Raw genomic sequence first — 23,823 nt, forward strand, 5'->3', positions numbered from 1 at the left:
ACATTTGGAGATACAGTAGTGACAACGTGTTTGGAAAGAAAGCGTATTCCATGTCTTACAGTATTGCTTTTTGTTTAGCTTTTTGCGGTCATTAGGAAAGCTGAGAGAGAAAAAGCCAAGACACAGGTTAGAAGGTTCTGGTGGGATCTGAGCGTCTGCCAGGATGGATTCATGTGGATTGAGACTTGGGGGGGCTTAACCACTGCACCATCCCCAGACTAAGAAAACATCCTTTTATTCATGCAGTAACCTCCTCTACTTTATTGTTTTTTATGTAGCATTTGGATCAGCAGCATGCAAGTATTTCTGGGCAGGACTGTCAGGCCTGAGAATTTTCATTTTAATAGAAACTGCTATCAAAAGCTGCTGTGATACAGACTGCATGACATTGGCTCCTTACATGTTGTTGATGTCAACATCTTTTATTGTGTAGCCTTTGTACTGTTTCCATGATTGGGTTACTGTGCTAACTTATCATGGAAGCTTTGTATTCGGGTTGAGCTTTGTCTGTTATAAAGCTCTTTTACACAACAGGCTATAAGATACTAATGTCATATGCTGTGTCATAAAATACATCAATTATACAGTAAGATAAATTACAGAGCTCAACAAAGTAGGAGGCAGAGATATAAATGTTGTACCTTGTGCATATAGTGTCTTTAAACAGCTGCCCACATCTGGATGCAGCTGATGCATGTAGCTCTGCGGTCCAGACTGAAACGTCTGTTGCTTTTAGTTAGTTTAACGTTGGCCTTGGGCTTCACGTGTCTGTCGGTGTAAGATTATTCTGTCTCAGTACCCCAAACATTGGCAGACGACGCACACATGCTAGCCACAGAAACTGGTGCCTTCACTTTCCAAACTAACTCAAAAGCTTTGTAGTTTATAGATGGTTTACAGACACCCAACCACTGCCACTCAGCCTGTCTAAGTAACTGTGGAGCACAAATGTCATTTAAGCTGACAAAATAATGTAAGTAAGGCAGTATAAGTTAATATACATGTATGACACAACTGTGGCGCCCGAACATTTGGTTCACCGTGTAAAGACACAGATGAGATGCAGATAGAATTAACTGAGCTGCTGTGTAACTAATGGAGTTAATTTAAGGAACATACCTGTATACACATTCACACTCTCTTCCAGCCCCGTGTAGAGCCTGTTTTCCACCACATCTCAACCTTAATTTACTACAGCTGAACCGGTTAAAAAAGCCTGCATTTTTCATCCACCGCTGCTGTTAATTTAAGCATGATATCATTCTAGGCTTCAACTTTTTATTCATATTTGCATTCCTCATGTTGAACCACAAAACAGGCCCCCCCACTCAGATAAAAGCACTATTATTTCAAGGAAATTGTAACATTACACCAGAGCAGTCAGGCAGAGATTTAGTGCCTGTGCAATGATATATCTTGACATTGTGCATGTTTAGTATTAAGGAATGTTACAAATGTCTGATATTTGCTTTTTCTTCCCCCCTCCAGTTCTTTGATATTGGTTCTGACTTATGTTGGTTATCCACTGTCTCTAAATCTTTATTTCAGAGAAGAGTCTTCTCTGCACACATGCAAGTGAAACAGCAAACTGGGAATCATTTTTACAATTACACTTTAACAGACAGATCAAGGGGCCTGTGCAAACCATTACGTATTTCTGTACTCGAACGTGTATCATGTGGTGTATACTTACACTAGTTGTTAGAGATGTTAGTTGCAATGTGTTTTCAGTGTAGTATGTAATGTTTGAATGTTTCATTGAAGGTTTTATGTACACATTAGCAACTCTGTAGTTCTCCTCTGCTTTACTGAGCTTTTTTTTATAGCATCTTTCAGCTCATTGTTTTGGTTTTCCAGCCCCTTACTTTACTGTTTTGGTTCACTTCACTTCACTTTGGTTCACTCTCATCAACCTCACTTCCAGCAGTAACAAGTTCTGATAAACCCACTGCACCTTACCTGCACTGCACCAAACAGCAGACAGAGTTGGAGACCAGCTGGAAAACATAGTGGAGCACTGCTGCTAAAGAGCCAGATGTTATTCTCAGAAGTTGGCGGAGACCAGAATGGAGATAAAAAGAGAGTGGATATTTTACTTACATTCGTCGGATGTCAAGAAACATTACTCCAAATGAATGCTAATGTTTCTCTGTGTCTGCGTACACAGGCAGTTGTTTTTTAACATGTTCGCCATTTGAACATTATGTATTATGTCACAACTGTGTTTGCAGCTTGTTGCATTGCTGCAAAGGGACCCATTACTGCTTTAAAATACTATTTTATGTTTAAAAGTAATAGTAACACTCAGATGGCATTTCTGAGTGGCCTAACCTGTTCTACATTTCTTGAGATACGTTGCAGCCTTGAAATAAAGGAAGTGAAAGAAAGCTTTGGGTTCAAGAGGTTAAATGAAATACAAGATGAAGCCCCTTTCCTTTATTATATCCAAATTCACATGACCCCAGGATTAAAGGTTTGTTATTAATCTTAGGACCCAACACACTAATTTAATGTGTTAAGATTAACATTTAGCCCTGCAACGCAAAGTTCACAGTTCACTTCGCAGGCTAAACCTAGGGGTTCATAACCCAAGGTTTAAAGTCTCTGTCTGCTCTTTAGAGTCTGTTCGGTAAGTGAGAGTCTGAAACTCACCTCTCAGGATGTCTGTGTCTAATTCTAAATGTCTTGTTGTGTTTTCTGGAAGTAGAACAAATCTCCAGTGACAAGTGCCTTTGGCAAAACTGTGTGTGAGTCCAGTTTGTTACAAAAATTCTGCAATATGATGAGTTTAACCCAGCTGCATTGTGTGGGAAAATACCATCAGGATTTACTTTAAGATTATGTTGTTTTCAGTGTTCGTGGGGTTGACTTGGAGTTGACTCCACCGTCCTGACGCATGTAACCATTTCCAGATGAAGGTGGGATCCAGCGACATTTTAAAAATCCTGTTATAGTTCCACTGAAAATAGGGTGATTTCCCTCACCAGATGGCACAAGCCACCCACAGGGTGAAGGTGAAAAAAGCATTGACGTGGTCTCTGAGTGAAAAAACTAGACCATGGTTGGGTTCTGCTCTGCCTCTACACCCACGGTTTTTGTCTCCTTGGCAAACTCAATATTTTAAAAGGTGTTTTTATTGCAGCTGCGAGGCTTAAAATGCAAAATTGGAAGATCTCTAGGTGTCCCACTGTGATGGAATGGATTGATGAAATGATTAAGATTTCATCATATGAGCACATGTTGGGAAGAATTATGGTAGGAATATTGGGAAAGAAATAATAGATATGGGTTAAAAAACAAATTTTTCAATGTTAAACTGAATTAATAATAGAATGTAAATGCATTTTTCAAGCCTATGGTTTTATTTTATATTAACAAAGTCTTCTTTTCTGTGTAAATGTCCAGTACTATATCTGCTCTGTGATACGCTTCACTGCTCCAAAAAAAAAAAAAAAGGAGAAAAAAAAGAAACTAGACTTAGCCTCCAAAGCTGCCTCCTCATTCATCAACCGCTTTCTGTTTGAGTTCTGCTGGGAAGATTTCGTGGTGCTCTCGCTAAGCCGAGGCTGTGTTCATGTGTCCTGACACCAGCGACACTTCATTTTGATGGGTTCACAGTTAAGGTCATGTTTGTCACAGACAGCCTCGGGGGCAGATGTGACAGTTTGGGGGGATTATTCAGGGACAGATTAGGATGTTAGTGTTTTCTCCAGCATGCTACTGCAAAGCTGAAAAGTTTGTCTTGACAGTTTAGTGATTTTAATGGTGCAGCTGTCTAAATCACTAGATATCAAGCAGTCCCTTAACTCTCTAATGCTTCCTGATTTGTAGGCGTGAAATCTCTCGGCTCTTCCTATATCAAAAGACTGAAAACCCTGTGTGCTTTTTGGTCAACAGTCATATGATATTACATTGACAGTTTAGATTTTGGATCAATAAATTACATTGCCTCATAGTCTCCGCTCTATTAATATATTTTGGTTCAGACATTTTCCCATCCAAATGGCCACAGATAACCTCTCACCATGTCAGCCTCTGTTTTATGAGAGGAACATTTTTCCCTTTTTCAGGCAAATGCTGCCTAGCTGCTATAATTGTGTTGTTTTAGGTTAAAAGGATTTATGGTGAAAATGGAGATGTGGAGGACATATTCATTGATAGTCGTGTCACTGACAGCCCTCCCTGACTACATTTTTAGTTATTTTCCACCATCAAAATGTCTTTCAATGTGTTTTACTATGAATTACTTAACTCTTATCTCTGTAGCATTCTGAGCTGCTTCATATTCACTCATCTGTAAAGTGAGATCATGAAGCGCAGCAGTGCTTCCCTGAATGTTATCGTATTATGTTTTATCCCGGCTTCGTCCAGCTCCATGCTGTACTGTGGCATAATTCCACACTGACCACAGAAGCGTTTGGCAGTAACTTTTTTTTTTTCTCAGTTCGCTGTCTTTTTCCTCTCATGGCTTATTTCCTGTATGGAAGGAGGCACTTCATGTTTGTTTTGGCCCACGTGGTGTTTTGGCCCTGAACAGATTAAACTGCTACGGATGGGAGAGAGCCAGACTCTTGATTTCACCCCAACTGCCTCAGTCCACCCCTGACCACCATCTCCCCTGCTATACATCTCTCTACCCCCCTTTTCTCTTTACCTTGTACACTTCTTTATCCTCTTATTCCTCTCCCCATCTGACTCCATTGGCTTGCAGCTGACTTACTGCTGCTCTAGCTCAGCTAAACCCCTGGAGAGGACCACACTTTTTATGACTTATTAGACACTTCTTGTAAATTTGTTTTCTTCATACGTCTTCAGACTTCGATTTGGCACCTCACAACCACATGTAAAGCCCAGTGTTGTTAAGGGAGTTACCATATTGAACATGCTTTTTATTAATGTGAGGACCCAGTGCACACATTAATAAAGGGAAAAATGTTTGCAACCAGGGAATCCACATAGAAGTCTTGTGAGAGTTACAAACTGTCTAGAAGGCCTGTCGATTGGCTGCTGTCCAGTCACAGAAAGATTTGTGGGTTGTGTCCTTCCCTCCCAGTGATGACCATTCTGTTGATTTGGTCCATTTGGCACTACAGTATCCACAACCTGGTGTTTTGGAGTGTACGGCAGCTCACTGGGACCACTTTTGGCTCCTGCGCCACCTGTTTGCACAGCGAGTTGCTTTTACTGCTGGTTTGAGTGAATTTATGGACTGCTGATGTTAACTGTTCTATATTTACCGTGCCCAGGTTTCCTGTAATTTATTACCACCAATGTGACACAGAAAACTCACACCCTGGGGAATTAAGAAGGAAATTCTGGGCTCGGTTCAAAGACAGTCACACCAAAATGATGCCCTCTGGAAAGTAACAATATCCCCGCTAATTAGTTATTCTATTATTGTAGTTAATAATGTGAGCAACTTGGACCAGCTTTGTAAACTCTTTTTTATAGCTAATATGTTACTTTGTCTAAGCGTGGTCCATGTGCTTCCACACCAGTAAACTTTAAACGACTATTTCACATTTTAAAGACTTTTATTACACACTTTGATACTTAAGCTACAGCTGTTTCGTTTTGTAATGCTTGTCACTCCACGCTTCCTCATTGAAACTCTGTGGTGTCTACTGTCTCACAGAGTCTAGGCTGCGATGAGTATCTTGGATCAGGAAAGGTGATGGACAAGTGTGGCGTGTGTGGAGGCGACAACACAACCTGCAGGATGGTCTCCGGAGTCTTCAAACACAGTCTGTCCATGATCGGCTACCACAAGATAGTGGAGATCCCAGAGGGAGCCACCATGATCAACGTCACAGAGATGGTGAAGAGCCGAAACTACCTAGGTGGGGAAAGAAAATACAACATTGTAATCACTGATACTGATACTGTACAGCAGCATTTTACAAAGTGTGCAGACATGTTTCTAGTTTCACAACAGAGAAACCGTAGTTAATTATAGCAGAAGTCTTCATCCTTCTTGCTCACAACTGATCTGATGTTTTTATTCTAGCTTCTATTTTACATATGAATGAATTTGACAAAAACACAAAAGCAGGTTCACCATTTGACTGGGACTGAAAACTGAAAGCTAGTCAGTCGACTCGAGCCTGCCGCTACACTCACACGGCATACCATTCTCACTGCAACATACAGTATATCCAACAAAGTCTTATGCAGGTGTACTATGCTCTCAGTGTTGTACTCTCTCGGTCATGCCTGCTTCCACACCACTTATCTGAAAGATATGCCGTCACTCGCTGCTTCACCTTCTGCTGTTCAAAAAAATCCCACATTCTCCCTGTATGGAAAGTTATTACTGTCACTCCCAATCCCTGCTGTACTGAGCGTTTTCTTCTGTGGAGCGATGAGGTCAGAACCTACACACCAAATATTAATGTACATATTCTGCATTCACATAATAATCCATTTCATTTGAGCTGGCTGACTGAACTACACTTTGGGAAAGACTAGAAATGGTTTCTTAACAGTTAATAAAGTAGATAAGCATTTCAGTATATCAAAAACGTGTTGTACTACTAATTTGGTGTCTGCTTGCTTGAGAATATGATTTTTAAGCCTGTGTTGCGAAAGAGTCTTGGCAGTTAGACGGGCTTGAAAATGGAAGGAGATCCAGAGGCTCTTAAAAGTGAGAGTTTTTATTGCATAACAGAATACAGTCCAGAAGGCACTGGTATTGATCAGTATCCTCCTTCTATTTGGTGCTCTGGGGCGGAAAATTGTGGTTACTTTTCTTGGTTAGCCCATAAAATAAAAGACCTTTTAGTGTTTGTTGATTGGAGTACTTGCTTCTTATTGAAGCTGTTTCAGTTTCCGTCCAGGTTTTATAGTTTCTTCAGTTTCAATCTGTTTAATCCCCATTTAAGATCTGCCATCTTTCCAGCTAGCAAAACACGCACAAGAAATGGGAATCTCACCACACATAGTATCATGTTTCAGATTAAATGCACAATACCAATGAAAAAAAGTTTATGGAAGGTCATGACAGGAATGTAAAAAAATATTTGTCATTTGATACGATGACATTTGACACATTGATTCTACTTGTTTCAGCTGTCTACCCAGATGTAGGCAGCAGCTGCTTGTATGATTAATTAGAATTGTATGATTAAAAGGCAATTTAACCTGGTAGCAGCAGCATCACTTTTTCAGATTTCTCCAGCTCGCAGCCTTTCACTGGAGCCATTGAGTAAAATTCACTACATAGATAAATGATGTCTTGATAGAGCTTGAGCAATGGGACATAGAAGTGGGCTATTTTCAAAATGACTGTTGGAATGTCAGACATTGTTTAATGAGAGCCATGCCCCAACTCAGCAGTAGGTTCGGAGAAAGAAGGGGAACGACTTGATTGCCCCCGCAGCCGCTTCCCCTGAAGTGCATAAACATGCTTTCATTAGAGGATCTTACCCCTCAAGCCTCACCATTCTTTTTAATTAAGGTGAGGAATTTCACCACTCCATAAAAAAACTAGGAATTCAGCTGCTACCTTTCAAATCCCAACTACTCGGTATGCTCTGCTTTCTTAGATTTGAACTGAGGGTTATGTACAGCCACACACATGCTTTCACATACACATTTACATTTAAATAAACAACATTCCCTTGCTTGCTCTCACACATCCAAACACACACATACACACACACACACACACACACACACACACACACACACACACACACACACACACACACACACACACACACACACACACACACACACACAACACTCTCTCTCAAGTTTTGTAATGTTACCAGTGTTGGACAACACTTTAATAGCAACAGACATTTTTTTCACATAAAAAAATAAACAGTTTGTTCCAAAATAAGAGTAATTCAAACAATGTATAAATATACTTCACAGCCTGGAAGTAAAGCGACCATTTGTTTGCTTTTGAAAACAGGAGTCATCATCAAATATAATTTTTGAATTGACATTGACAAATTCCAGGTGCCAATATTTTTTTTTCTTCCCAAAATGGATTTATAGGTTTTGAAATTCAAGTAAGAACAGGACACAAGAGCAGGAATGTGTCTAGATCCGCCAACTGTATCCTCACCACGTCCTTGATTTCCCTCAGTTGGCCTCTGTTCTGTGTTGTGCATCTCTAATGTGCTTTTAGTTGTCCAAACACTCCTTTACAAGCCTGTCTTATGTTACACTTCTAATGCTTTTCTAATGCCTTTTTGTACTTAATCCATGAAATCAGTGGAAAACATCTTGCAAGATTTTGTTACAGGATTTGCATGAAAGATTTGCCAGCACTAACAGATTGTCACGTTTATAAAAAACTGCTTTAAAACTGCTCGCGATGGCATTTATTCAGTTAGCTATTACTATGTTGTTGGGTGGAGAAAGTTAGTCAGAGCTCTGTTTTACACTACAATTCTCATTAAAACTAAATGTTTTTTACATTAAACAATAATTATGTGGAGGAGATTGTGGAAGAATTTTCCTTTTTGTTAGAATTCAGGGCTGTCAGTGGTGATTTTGTGGTTATTCTCTCTGTCCCTTCCAGCTCTCCGAAGCCGATCGGGGCGATCCATCATTAATGGAAACTGGGCTATTGACCGGCCAGGGAAGTATGAGGGAGGGGGGACCATGTTCACCTACCGCAGGCCCAATGAAATCCGTAGTACAGCCGGGGAATCCTTACATGCTGATGGGCCCACCAATGAGATCCTGGATGTTTTTGTAAGTAACCAATCAGCTCAGACCTCCAGATTAATACAATAGTTACTCCTCTTTAATTCATAATGAAAAACACAAGTTCAACCTGAGAAAAATGGACTTGTCATGGTATCTCAATTTTCAAAGTAGATGTTTTCCATTTTGGAAGAGCACTCTTCAAATATTTCAATGTGAAGATTGTTATTTTAGGATTTATTGACTGAGTCTCGTCTACTTTACCTCAGATGATCTTCCAGCAGCCAAACCCTGGTGTTCACTATGAGTACATTCTGCCTTCTGAGAAACCAGTCAACCCTCAGCAACCAAACCACAGACCAGAAGGTACATAAGACCCACTTTCTACCCTCGCAGTTCATTTCCATAACTTTGTCTGATCGCTTGATACATCCATATATTCTCCTCGAAACGTCCATGTGCATGAAATATCTGACATCACTGTGACACCAATCTATTAGTATGCTTATTAGTCTGTCTTAAACTCTCATGTCCGTATCTTAGGGAATGCTGTGAATGGACAGAGTGGGTCCGACCATCACAGCAATCCTCACCAGGAAAACTACAACCCAGCAGGTGAGGGGAGGTACCCTCCTCCTCTCCCCGACAACCAGGTACCTGTCGTAGAGCCACCCAGACGTGAGAGAGAGTACAACTGGAAACTGGCTGGTGCTACAGAGTGCAGCGCCTCCTGTGGTAAAGGTTAGACAACGCAGTTTATGTTATGAATTTATGTTTTATTTTTCAAACTGCAGACAATTAATATAAAAGGGAAGTAAGCTTGAAATGCTTGCAGTACCTTACTTCTCTGTGTGCTTTTTAGGTTTCAGACACTCCATCTTTCATTGCGTCCACCGCCTGAACCATGTCCAGGTTTCAGACACTTTGTGTGACAGCAGCAGCAGACCAACTCCACAGGAAGAGCCCTGCAACCTGCAGCCCTGCCCGGCATTGTGAGAGACAACACTCTGTTCTCACACTAGTGCACACTTCTGAATTTAAAAAAACGTTCTGTTCAGTGTTGAACCAATAGAGGGCACACTAATTTTATGATGATTATACAGTTTTACAAAGTTGTGAATGTGCATCATATTTGATAATGAGATGACAAATGTGATGCCACTGAGAAGTTGATTCTCATGCTATGTACATTTTAACATCAGTGTCAAATGACAGCATCTGGCTTCAGTTTCAAAAACAGCAGCAATGCTGTTGAAGGGTCATAAACAACAGCGTGTGTCTAGTATACTATATCTTCCTAATAACATGCTCTTGTGATTTCCTCCTGCGCAGCTGGGATATTGGAGAGTGGTCAGAATGCAGTAAGACCTGTGGCCTGGGGATGCAGCACCGGCAGGTACTGTGTCGCCAGGTTTATGCTAACCGCACCCTCAATGTTCACACAAGTCGCTGCCAACACCTGGAGCGGCCCGAAACCGCCAGTACCTGCCAGCTGAAGATCTGCAGTGAGTGGCAGATCCGCTCCGAGTGGACCGCAGTGAGTGGCAGCTGTCAGTCACAATATGACTTAATCACTTATCTGATCTGTCCCTGCAGTTAGTGTACAACATCTCCTTTAACGAGATAAAACATGTATTAATTCCTGACTTCAGTACCATAATGTTTTCATTTTGTTAAAGCTCAACATTTAGGGTAAAAGCGCTTATTTGCTTTTTATCAGAGAGTTAGATGAGAAGACGCACTCTCACATCTGTATGGTGTAGTCAGAGCCAACAGCTGGATGCTTAGCTTTGTATAAGGACTGGAATCAGGGGAAACAACAAGCCTTGCTCTGTCCAGAGGTAACAAAACCCACATACCAGCACCTTTAGTCTCACTAATTAACACTTTATGCCTCATGGGTTTAATCCGGAGAAAAAATGAAGTGTAAAAACAAAACTTTTTTCACAGAGGGTTATGTGCTAAACTACTCTGTGGCAGGAACCAGTTGCCAGGCAACCAGCAGAAACTCAAGGAAGATACTGGTCCCAGCCAAGAAATATTCCAGCCCAATACCGCAAATTACTTGTAAATCTGTGTTAAATTGCTTGCTTACCTGTTAATGAGCTTAACAGGTGCTGGTTGTTGAGAAGCTGTTTTCAGTTTTTATGCTAAACTAAGCTAACTGGCTGCTTATGGTAGTTTCATATTCACCATATTAATCTTCTCATCTAATTCTTGGCAGAAAAGCAAACAAACTTATTTCCCAAAATGTTTATTATTTCAGTATTTGTGATTCTAGCATTTGGTGGAGGTTGCTTGAGTATTTTTTGGCTTGATTTTACTTTCATGATTCATATTTGAAGTATGAAATTGGTTAACAGAGTGAGCATTCAGGAATACTACTGTGGGGGAGTGCACATGTTATTTCCTTTTGGAAGGTACATGGGAACATAAAAATGACGTACAGTACAATGCACATGGCAGGAAGCAGAACACAAAGGGAAAGTCCAGTTCTTATAGAGATACACTGGTGCACTAAATAAAGTCACACATATATAAAGCATAAACAAGCAATCCAGTCTTTCTAGCTTCATTCACAGTTCAATTTTAACCATGTGGTCTGTGTCCCTGTAGTGCACGGTGCCATGTGGGCTGGGTCAAAGGTCACGGGATGTTCACTGTGTCAGCAATGTGGGTGACGTTGTTCTTGATGAGGAGTGCAACATGAATCTGCGGCCCATCGACATAGAGAACTGTGACATGGGACCCTGTGCGAAGAGCTGGTTCTACACTGAGTGGGGCAATAGGGTAGGTGTTACAGCCACAGTCAATGGGAGACATAGTAACTTCCACTGATGATCATTGTATAGGTATATCCTCATGTATCAATCAGCTGTAATTGATAACCAGATAATATATAGATCTTTTGAGATTTTGACTGCTAGAAAGACAGCAAAGATTGGTAATTCCTGCATACACATACTGTATGCATATGTGTATGTGCATGCATATGCATAATCTAGCCAGTAATCTTGATGCCCTTATTTGTACTGTTGAATGATCATCTAGAAACATCATCTGAGTGAATGAAATGAGTAAATTAGAATAAGATCAAATAAGAAGTTTAAGATAGAGAATATTAGAATGGTTAGATACAGAAGGTAACATAAATAAGAGAGTGACTCAGAGAGGATGTGGAATCAGTTTCTTTTATACATCCTAATTGAATCAGGTACCAGTATTTAAGTATTTTTTAAATGAGTGTTTACTCCATAGTGCTCTGCTGAGTGTGGGATGGGTGTACGGACCCGAGGAATCCTCTGCCTGACCAACCACATCGGTAGCCTTCCTCTGGAGGGGTGTGGCAGCGAGCGGCCTGCAGACTCTCAGGTCTGCAACAACGGCCCCTGTGAGAATCGCATTGAGTGGTACACAGGCCCCTGGAACCAGGTATGAGGATGACAGAAGGTCACAGTGGGCTTAAGGGGAAGTTGTCTGGAGCAGCTGAGTACCAGGGGTTTGACAGTGACTTTAAATTGATATGTCACATGACAGTTTTTTCACTCTTTATATTTTTCAGTGTGTAATTAAATCCATATGGTTTATGCTATTTTTGTATGTGAGCCAGTGTTCTGCAGAGTGCGGCGCAGGCAGCCAGCAGAGGTCGGTGGTGTGTCTGATGAAATCAGAGGAAGGATTCACAGTCATGCCACCATATGAGTGTTCCTCCCTGGAACGGCCCCTCAATCAGCAGAGCTGCAACCTTAAGGCCTGTGGAGCAAAGTGGTACCACACTGACTGGAGTGCTGTGAGTAAGATATGTAAACCCCTCCCCTCTTTCTGTTTAGATGCACGTGAGCAAGGCATCTACTTCTTACTCATCCCACAAGCATTGTGCACAACAAGGCTGAAGCAGTAGTGTGGATGGCTGTGTGATAATAGTTATTATGTAGATATTTGCAAACAACACAGACCATTCCAGGATTTAAATTATTTGATAAGAGACAGAAAAAGGTGACAAATAGTAAAGAGTGGAGGGTGTAGTTTTTATTAACCTGTGGTTCATAGCTGTCACTTACTCCTGTCCTTCCTCCAGTGTTCAAAAACATGTGAAGGAGGTTTCCGCATACGGGAGGTGCGCTGCCTGTCTGATGACATGCTTTCCAGTGAGGACTGCGACGAGAAGATGAAACTAACAGAGAAGGAAGACTGCAACCCAGAACCTTGCATACCTCACATAGGTCAGTCATCTCCTAAAGTGTTAACCTAAAGTTATATATTATTGACCTGTATCACTGGTTAAAATAAGGATTGTTATTGTGAAGAGTAAATGGATAGTGTTGTGTCTCATTCCTGAATGCCTGAACCCCAAAGTTTGGTCAAGAGTAGAAATTCATGCAGCATTGTACAGCCAAGAATGTTGGCAATGCTTTTAGCCAGGTTCTATTATCATTAGTTTGCTGTCAGGTTAAATTAATGATCATCTAGTATTTGTGGGGAATTAGAAATATGAAATTGACCATTGTTTTTGTTTCAGATGAGAACTGCAGAGACAAGTACTTCAACTGCAATGTAGTGGTCCAGGCTCGCCTCTGTGTGTACGATTACTACAAGACTACATGCTGCGCTTCATGTTCGCGAGTGGCCCACAGACAGCCGATCCATCGGGCCCGCAGCTAACACTCTCTGCTAGGGTTGCTCAGCTCCATGCAGGGCCAGACTCAGTAACCATTGTAGGCTCCTGGACAAACCAGAGGAGTGGAGAGACTGGACCTTACCTAAAATGGACAATTGTTGTGTTTGCCTGGGGTGGGAAAGAAAGAGGAAACATTTCTGTTGGTTCATTTGGAGTCACCCGCTGGGAGAAAGAAATACCTTAGAATAGTGGAGGAATCCACTCATTGGATTAACAGAGCCCTGGCAGGGTGAGAGACATCAGTAGCAAACCGAGGAGCCTACAAAACAATTAATGGATTTTAAAAACTTCTTTTTTTTTTCATTGGAAGCAGTTTGCAGCCATCTTTCACCTACTGTACAATATAATGGCTCTTGTGGATTACATAAGAAGAGGAGAGCTCCTGTAATTGTTAAACATGGACAGTGTATAGACCGTGCTAATGTGCTAATATGGTTCTTTACACTACAATCTCCAGATTTTTACATGCTGTCATATGAAGTTGATACTGTCTCATCTATTATCAACTATTTAACACCCACTTTGTTGACCAAAGATATGTAACCTCATCATACTGAAGACAGTGATAGATAACTTTTTTTTTCCTTAGAAAAAAACCTGAATCAAACCCACCATGTTGCAGATGGTGTATCCTTTATGCAGCATTGCAATGAATGAACTCGCAAAGAAAATATCTTTGTGGCCCAGATAGGATCTTTTTGATGGCCTGAGCAGTGGCAAACCACCTTTTTCCTGCCTTCACAGCCATGAGGTGTAAATGCAACCTGTGTGATATGTATGTACATATGTATGTATGACAGAATGAATGATTGAGTTTTTTTAAAAGGTTCTCAGACAGTCCCTCCAGCAACTGAAGAGAAAAAAAGCCCTCTTTATTTATTTGTGTAGCTCCCCATGGAGGACACTGGTTTATCGGCCACCGGTGGCCCCTTTTTGGCTGCGGGGATAAAACCTTTGCTGCCTCTCCACCAATCACAGTCTCAAAACTGAATGTAGGCATTCCATAGCCTGCTGGATGGTAGAAGCAGATGGTGAAAAACCCTAACATATTTTTGTTGAGTTGAAAACAATCTGCATATATATATATAAACTGTATATATATTTTCTTCTTTTTTTCTGTGGGAGATGATCATTCCACAATTGTATAATTCCTGCTCCAGATAAAATCACCAATCATCAATAATTGGCTTATCCATGAAATATCAATATGTGATTGTAAAGAAAAATCATCACAGTATTTAAAACTATTGATCTGGTACGGTATGCATCAGGTTTATTTTAAAAGTAAATCTTTGTTTATGAACCAGCATTTTCCGGAGACTCGTTTTTTCAGCTAAAAACACATCCTGCACACCGTACCTCTCAAATGTTCAACTGTTTTTGTGTGATGGCTGTTATCAATTCCCTTCAAGCACTATAAAATTACCTTTGGTCCATAAGTACTGTATATGTATCATTGTTAAAGTTCAAGATTGACTGACTTCCAGGTAGATGGTGGACTGAGTAAAGGCATAGTCTAGTAAAATAAACCCACAAAATATACATATTTTTGAAAGTGCCTGCCTTTTTCCAGTTTCCAAAGACGACTTCTCAAATGGTTCTGTGTAACAAACTACCTGGCGCGTTAGGTTTCCAGATAGGGACATACCTGTGGCAGAAGGGAGGATGCGAGGAATGGCAGCGAGTAAGGGAGAAAGAATGAAGACGGGATACAGTGCACAGAGCAAGGGAAAAGCTAAAAGACTTTCAGTGGAAAGACGTTTTGCTTAAGGAAAACATTAAAACTGTGGATCAGGAAATATAGAGGTTATGGTTAAAGACCAAGACAACATGATTAGGTAGAGAAGATAGGATAAAAAGATTTAAGTGGGCAGACCTTTCAACAAAGAATATTTGCCAAGCATTAAATGGGACTTTGCCCACAAACTGGATTAAAATAACTATGATGCAGAAAAATGGATTGAGAATATTATATTTCTTTAGTTTATATAATAAATTGAGAACCGACTGAGAGGGGTCAAGCTATTAAGTCTAGACCTTGAGGAACCCCACAAGTTGGGTGTAGTTGTAAAACTAGGGAGGGACTTTCTTCAGAGACGAGGATTTCCCCTGCACCCACTAGTAGGGATTTGGGTAGGGATTAATGATCACACCATATTTGGAAGTCCTCTATATATCTGGTTTGAGTTGTGTTAATAACTTTTCATTATAAATGACTAACAATAAAGATAATGTTGCCGAGTGTGAATGGTCTTAACCACGCCAATGAAAAGAAAAAAAGGGTTATGACAAAATTGAAAAAGGAAAAAGCACAAATCATATTCTTCCAAGGGACCCATTTATCCCAGTTAGAACATGGAAAACTAAAGAGGTATGGCTAGAGGAATTTATATTACTGTTCACATAAAGAGGGACGCAGAAGAGGAGTTGTAACTTTAATGTCAAATAGGACCCAATTCAATTATGAAAAGGAATTTAAAGATAAAGAAGAAAGGTATAGTAAAGGGATGATTAGAAAATGAGCCAATAACGCTGATAAATATATATGCATCCCCAGGAAGCAATACATATATTTTGATGTCACAGCTGTAAAAACAGAGGGAACCTTAATTTTGTGGGTGGGGGGAGTTGGGAGGGACTAAACATTATTATGAATCACATTGTGGTCACAATGAGTCTCAAAAGAACCAAAATGCAGTTAACAAGATTCATAAATATGTCACTGGATGAGATGGGGATGATAGATATATGGATAAACCTACACCCTTTCGAAAAAGAAAAGATTTCACACATTATTCAGCTGCTCGTAAAGTCCATTCAAGGATACTTTTTTTTTTAATGAATGTAAGTGTTAGCCACAGAATGAAAGAATGTACGTTTGGAGAGGCAGATATATTGGACCAAATTCTACTCTGTTAGCAAATATGCCTAAACATCAGAATATGACATATAGTATTGAGATTCACTGTGGAACTACTGAATAATGAATAAAGAAAGGTGAAGGTATAAGCAGGAATAAAAAAAGAAAGGCTACATAGAGGAAAATAACAATGGAGCAGTAAACCTGACAAAATTAAGGACACCATTAGGGGAAAATTCATAGCAGAGAATGTACATGTAAAAAGTGTTAAATTAGAGACATACAGAAAATGTACTGAAATATTAAGGGAACTGAAGCAGGGTTATCAGAATAGATGATCCAAAGGTATAGTGACAAATCAGGGTGCAAAAACAAAAACAAATGATACAAATAGAAGAAGTGTAAAAAGAAACAGACCTACTATAAACCAGGCTCAAGGGCCATTAAACTGCTAGCAAAATGTATACATAAAAAACAAGTAATCAATAATATACATAAAATCAGAGACCCTTTCACAAGTGAGTTAATATATTTACCAGAGGATACACAGAAAATCTTTCAGGGATTCTACAAGGAATTAAATACACAACCATGTCTGGTGGTTACCATCACTATCTAAACTATACAAAACAAACTATAACAAGATAAATCAAGAGATAAAAAAAGACACTGACAGATGGTCTACTCTACCGCTAGATTTTAACTCCAGAATTGAGACCATTGAAATAAATGTGCTACCTATGCTTCTTTATTTATTCCAGTCCCTATCTATAGAAGTCCCTCAAACTCAACTAGTGACAAGGGACAGGATAAGACTAAGGTTTATCTGGGGAGACAAAAAGTATAGTTAGGTATGAACCTCTCCAGCTAACAAAAGATATGAGGTATGAGTGTCCCAAAACTGAAAGAATACTTTTATGCTGTCCATTTAAGATATACTGTATGTTGGTGGAAACTAGATTACACAGCAAAGTGGAAGGAAATGGAAAAAGAGTTATATGAGGAGAATATCCGATCCAGAATAGTACTGGAGATGAAGAGCATACAAGAAAACTAAGAATAATATGGACTCAATTACACGGTTTACTCTGGAATTGTGAGTCAGAATAATAAAAAAAATTACAGGATAAATGAAGATACAAATTTGCTAAATGGGTATCATTTGATAGTAATTTTAAACCGACAGGGTATGATAAATGGTTCAGACTATGGGTAACCATGGGATTCACAGCATGTTGCACTTTAGAGAAGGACAGAGAGCTGGAGAGTTTCCAGAATACACAAGATAAATATGATTTGGGTAAGCATGAATTCTATAGGTACCTGCAACTAAGGGACTATTTTAAGAAGGAAATAAGAATAAACCTCTGTGGAAGTGAATAGCGCCATCCAAATTTTAACCAGTTTTTACAAAGAAAAAAAAAGGATTATATCCACACTATATCAGAAATTGACGACAAATAAGTATTTAACTAACTATATAAAAGACAAATGGGAATCAGCCTTTGACAAAAAAATTTCAGGTGATGATTGGTAAAACATGTGGAAAATACATCCAACATCCACCAATTCATGGATATGGAGGGAATTCTCTTGGAAAAGTATGATCCTTTTAAAAAAAATGTATCACGTCCAAGGTCAAGAGCAAACATTTAAACATAAATCTACCATGCTGGAGAGAATGTGGAGTATTAAATGGAGACCACTTGTATATTTTGGAGTTTTAGAAACATTTTGCAAAAGATACTAGGATATGATATCCCTATGACCTAGATGGTACTCTATTTGTGTAATTTTGATGAAGTAAATGTATAAATAAGGGATCGGTATCTGGTCAAAATATTGTTCATAACTGGTGGAAAAGGTATCTACTTAATGGAAAGAAAGACATCTATATATTGGAAAAACTGACTCTATTTGAAATTGCAAGAAGCACAGCTGGAAGAAAAGTTCAAGATGACTCAAGTTTACATCCATTTTTGATTGTTCCAGCATGATGGCTTGACTCTTGAATGTCCAAAACAAAACCAAACAAGATAAAGAATTGAGTAAAAATACTAGAATCCATCAGTATTCAACATACAGCTGCAACTAATAAAACATCTGTTATCTGTATTTTAGATGTTTAAGTGTTAAACAATTTATCTTTGTGAGGACTGTTTTTGAGAATTATTTGTATACATTACAGAATATTTTTCTTGTCTCATTCCTAAACTGATGCAGTTTCACATCATATTGTGGGTAAATAGTGATGTCTTTAATTCATGTGATACGGAGGGTCAAAATTAACACTTTTGGATAAGTGGTTGAAAGCTCCAGAGGAAGCTGGTAAATGAACCTTGTGTAAAGTTAGTCAAGTGAAATAGCAAGGTTGCCTACAAGTGTCTGTCTGAGGGTAGTCATTCGGCTTTTCTTACTGCTGGTGACAGGTCTCAATGATTTTACAGAGTCGTATATGAATGCTTTGATCTCCTCCATGGTGCGAACTCACCATCCTCCAAAAGTAATAGATTTGAACTGTTCTTACTTCTTAACTGGGTTAAGTGAAATGTTAAGATGTGACTGAAATGTTTAAACTGATAAAATACATTTTGCCATCTCCTGTAGATCTTATTGTTAGTGGCACCAGCCAGAAACAACGATTTTTAAAATTTACATGTATATCCACAGAGAAGTGACTAAGCATCTTAATCATATTCAGTGACATACTTCATATACTGACACCTTCTGCTGACGAGCAGCCAGCACCTCAGCTGGAGCTACTGTGAGTTGACTGTGCTTTTCATCATCCCCCCCCACAACCTGAAATCATCTGTGGTTAGAGTTCAGGCAACATTTCACCTTCCCCTCTCCACTGTCCTCATCCTGAACTTTGTGTAGCTTGGCTTCTTTTTGTTTGGCTTCTGCACCAAATATCTCTTTATCATTGATAACAGAAACAGGAACTTGTTTTGTTCTTGCAGGAAACTTCAGAATTTAAGTACATTGTTCTCACCATAAGGTAGTCTACCACATTGTGCACATCTCTGCCCAGCAGGTGTCCCAGGTCGTGAGGCATGAAGGAGCCTTGTTGACCTTCGACATGTCCTCCAAACTGTCATTCAGGATGCAGATTATCACCAGCTCCTCAAGGTGAACCCAGTCAGTCAGGTGGTACATGTCAGTCCACTTTACACTTTCAACTGAAAAATACTTGTTCATGACAAACAGAAGTTAATCAATACTACCATGATTATGAAAAGTATTATTAAATCAAATAACTAACATATTTTGTTCAAAGGCTAAACCTTTGTACAGCTTAAACAGAATGTACAGATGTTTTCTGGCAATTAGTTTGTACGGACAGGAAACAATACAAAGTGGGAGCTTTTGAAGAGGTGCATACAAAGAAAACATGATACAAGATCCAAGCAATAGTAATTCAAAAAAGAAAAGAAAAAAAAGCATGTACCGGTACTGCCAAAGTTGAGAATTTAATACATGTTGATTGTTTTAAGGCTTTTGAAAAGGTCAAACTCTTTATTCCAGTTTGGATTTTATATCAGCAATAACAATAAGAATTTTTTTTTAAAAGATGCAAAACACCTCTGTGCTGATAATAAATTTATGAGGGCAGAAGAATTTGAAGTACAGTTTAGTTATACAGTGGGGTTGAACTAATTTCCATCATCACGTATTTATTTAAAAAAAAAAAAAAAAGTAATCTACAACTGTCATACTGACCTATATATGTAGTTTAATGTACTTGCACATAAACTGTGTAATATACAGTTATACAAAGTAGGAGGCTATGTGAATATTTCGGCACCCACGTTAACAGAGCAGCCACACAGCCTGCCCGCATGTCTCATGCATGGATGCTGTGGCACATCATCTAGAGTCTGGTTCTCGCCCATTTTGTCTGCATGTTGGCACAGTTCTCAGTACAAATAGACAGTGAAATGATCTGTTGAAATATTACACCTTTCACTATAGTTTCAATGTCTATGTCACATGGCAGAATATTGTTTTGGATTTGTGTTTGCTTTGCATGTTAATTCTCTGCTCTGGTCTCTATCCCTGGGTTGCTACAAACTGCTCTCACTTGTTGCAGTTTTTGTTGCATGTAAAAAAATTAAAAAAATTCAGCAGGATACATTCAAAGACAGTGTACTGCCTTGCTCTTCTTATAGGTCATTAAATGCACAGTGCCTGAATTTCATTTCAAATAAACAGATTGCAAACATTAATTAACACCTGCCTAAGGAGGAGAATACTGAACATCTGGTGCAACATCTGGTGACAGCTTTAGATACAAGTGTCTACTGATAACTATCATTACACATTACCTGGCTTCGACACAAAAGGCAAGCATGATTGATAAAAATGTCTCAAAAATCTTCATCCATAATGATGCTGTTGGCTGACAGCTAAAACCCTTGCGTTTCACCAAGCCCTGTCAAAAATGTATTTTTTCAGTTTTTTCCATAATTAAAAGGTCATTCTGAAATGTATCTGGAGTCAATTACTTGTTCAGTATGCAACTTTATCCAGAAAACGAATGGTTATATTTTGTGGAGCTCAAATCTCCTATATCCTATAAACGCATCACAGCTCCTTTCCTCTGCTGGGGCCAGCAGTAGTTGCATTGCTAGCCTCTGATCGAACTGGACGCTGCTATTGGGTGCGTAACGTTGAGTGACCGTATCATAAGCCAATCAAATGTTGATGTGTTATTGACAGAACGCCCTAAGTCAAGCAAAGTTTCTAGTGATGGCCTGGGCGTCGTCATTCAAATGAGCTTGGCTGATTGGCCCATGGGCAGGTGCGTGATGATGCACTGTCTGTTATTCTGGAAAGGTGATGGTGGTTGATTTAACAGCAAGATCGGTAGATAAAGATATGATTGCGGACCTGCTTCGGGTGCCTTTTTCATCATGAAGGATCGCAGGGTGGATTTCATCTACAAGTAATCGGTGAGTGCTATTTAAAAAAAAAAAAAATTCTCTGGACCAGATTGGCGGTGCTGTTGGGCTAATATCTCTCTCTCTCTCTCTCTCTCTCTCTCTCTCTCTCTCTCTCTCTCTCTCTCTCTCTCTCTCTCTCTCTCTCTCTCTCTCTCTCTCTCTCTCTCCCTTTTTGTGAAGTAAATTTAGAACCGTTTTTGGAGCATGTTTGTGTCTGTTATAGAAATTGATTTTATTTTTGAAAAATTAGAAGTTTCCTCTAAGGGTGCAGAGCAGTCGGGCAGTATGTGCTGTTTTTGATGTTGTGTCACATGGTATGTGCATTGTAAAGTGGGCAGTGACCTAAGGGAAGATGATCTGATGGCGATGCTGCACAGTGGTGTCTTGATGCGTTGCGGATGTTGATCAGCTGTCATGTTGGTGTCGATTACTGTTGCATATTAGTGGGTTACATTGGTTTCGCAATGTGTATGTATTGTAGGACATAGGCCTGAATGTGTGCGGCTGCTCTGTTGGATGTATCGGCATACACTACTTTCTTTTTTTTGGGGGGGGGGGGGGGGGGGGGGGTTGGATTTTGGTGCTGGCCCTAACTGAAACACCACCACACGCTACTGCGTTTCACAGATAGTGTGAAATTAGTTTTGCAGTAGTGCTGGAACAGGCTGCAAGGAGGGGAAAAGCACTCCTTCAAAGAAAAACCCTAGTAAGAGAAAGGAAACTAAACAATTTCAGCTCAGCAGAGATCAGAGAAAACACTTAATAGCTGAAGGGCTTTCACTGCCTTCTTCCTGAATGCTTTTAAAGAATTAATTCTCTACTCAGTTATCAAACACTTCTATAGATCTCAATAGCATCACGGTGCTGTGTGGGGTGACAAGCCCATGTTTCCCGGTTCCTCTCACGCAGCGGAGGCAAAGCACGTGGACTATACTTCTTTCTGTACAGGTTTCACATGCTTTATGACCTACATAGAAAAGGGATATCGAGTATTTATTATGCAATACATGTTTAGAATGGGATCTATCAACAGAAAACAACATCCAAACGTAGTCATTTGAAAGAATGTTCACTATATACTCAAAGTATGATACTTTTCATGGGATATTCATGTGGTTAAATTACCACCAGATGGCGCCAAAGTTGGAACATTTAAAATCATACTCTTTTTTTTTTTCTTTTTTTTTTTTGAGGATGGTGCAACAGCTCGAAATACTTGACCCGCTGTACATGTTACACATGAGGCTCCTGTCAGACACAAGACATATAACAGTTTGTGAAATCAAATGCCACATGGGACACAGGCATTTAAAGTAAGGCCCATATTTTATATGTACAGTAGTCTGTATAGTATCAATTAACTAGAAAGCAGTTTGAGAAATTATTGGACCATGGAGATGGAAAACTTTCTTGCTGTTTTTTAAGCTTCTCAACCTCCCCTATCTTACCCTTTTATATTACAAAACTGGAGGACTTATCACAATGGCGCACAAAGGGTTAAAAACATTGGAAAGACTGATTGTCTGTTTCTACTGTACACCTCTAGGACGCGTAATGAGTGGAAAAAGACCAAAATGTGAAATTTTTTGAAAATATAAATCAATACTTTATTGGTACAGCTTTTTGTTGATTTTGTTGATTGTTGATCTTTGTTAATTGGTAGAAAGATCCTGTATTAAGTTATAATTGATATCATTCATACAGCTTTAATCTTAATATGTTGAATTATTTATGTGAGTTATGAACTCAGTGATGGGTATTTTGGGTGACTGATTTAATGCTCTAACTGTTTTTTTGTTTCTCTAATACCTTCCTCAATTGTTACCCTGGCAGATGTAGTGCAGGACCTCCAACTCCATATCTGTCTCCAGGAGGCAGCTACAGGAACAGATAGAAACAAGAAGTGAGACACCAGCTCTGTCATTACACTACCATACATTCACTTTTACTTATTGATCTTTGTCATCACTCTTATGTTTTTTGGAGTAGCAGATGTTGCACCCTAAATTGCCGATAGTATTCAGGATTTCTATAATAATAGACCCAAATCTATAACAAAATAAACAGACCATTAATAAAGAGCCATGCAAGGAAGCCTAGAGACCAAGTCTTTCTTCCCAGGAGGTGTGCCTGCCTGAAAAGATTTCTTCCTTATTTCACAAAATGTCAATTCATCTGGAGGGTGCCAATTGTAATGCCAAGGACAACCTGGCATGCATGAAGTCCATTACATCTGTGTACAGTGGCTTCCAACACTTAGAGGAAAAAAATCCAAATTAAAATCCCTGCTTCTGATTGCAGACACACAATTACCTGACTGGGCAGCTGTGAATGCCAAGGCTTGTGAGAATTTGACTGAAGAAATGTTAAGGCCACTACGGAGGTCACTGCAATCTTTATTCTAGTCTTAAGTGGGCTTTCCCAATTATATTTATTATGCATTTATTTAATCAATTACCATTCCAAAATGACTGGTTGTAAAAGAGTTTTGTTCATCTGGAAGCTGATGAAGCAAACAGAAAGAACCCCCAGAAAAATTAAAAATCGGTAGAAAAAAGACTCCTACAGAAGTGAAATAATCAACCAGGGCATTAGTGAGGGATATTATAATAGTTAGCTAGAAGAAAGTATGAAGCAGGAAGGAGCTGTGACAGAGTGAGGAGATTAAGAGCTCTGCT

General features: G+C 39.4%; 1 protein-coding gene across 1 annotated transcript in view; it reads left to right on the top strand.

The window, feature by feature from the left end:
• The window catches only part of LOC133978871 (thrombospondin type-1 domain-containing protein 4-like), a 37,747-nt gene extending 24,424 nt beyond the window's left edge, over positions 1-13,323 (top strand). Inside the window, 11 exon segments of the mRNA XM_062417214.1 lie at positions 5,636-5,840; positions 8,534-8,709; positions 8,931-9,027; positions 9,205-9,402; positions 9,524-9,653; positions 9,994-10,198; positions 11,278-11,451; positions 11,920-12,093; positions 12,272-12,451; positions 12,740-12,884; positions 13,181-13,323. Of these exon segments, the coding sequence (XP_062273198.1) occupies positions 5,636-5,840; positions 8,534-8,709; positions 8,931-9,027; positions 9,205-9,402; positions 9,524-9,653; positions 9,994-10,198; positions 11,278-11,451; positions 11,920-12,093; positions 12,272-12,451; positions 12,740-12,884; positions 13,181-13,323 (1,827 nt within the window).
• Positions 13,324-23,823: the final 10,500 nt, after the last annotated feature.

Source organism: Scomber scombrus, chromosome 1, assembly GCF_963691925.1.
Source record: "Scomber scombrus chromosome 1, fScoSco1.1, whole genome shotgun sequence".
Classification (NCBI taxonomy): Eukaryota; Metazoa; Chordata; class Actinopteri; order Scombriformes; family Scombridae; genus Scomber; species Scomber scombrus.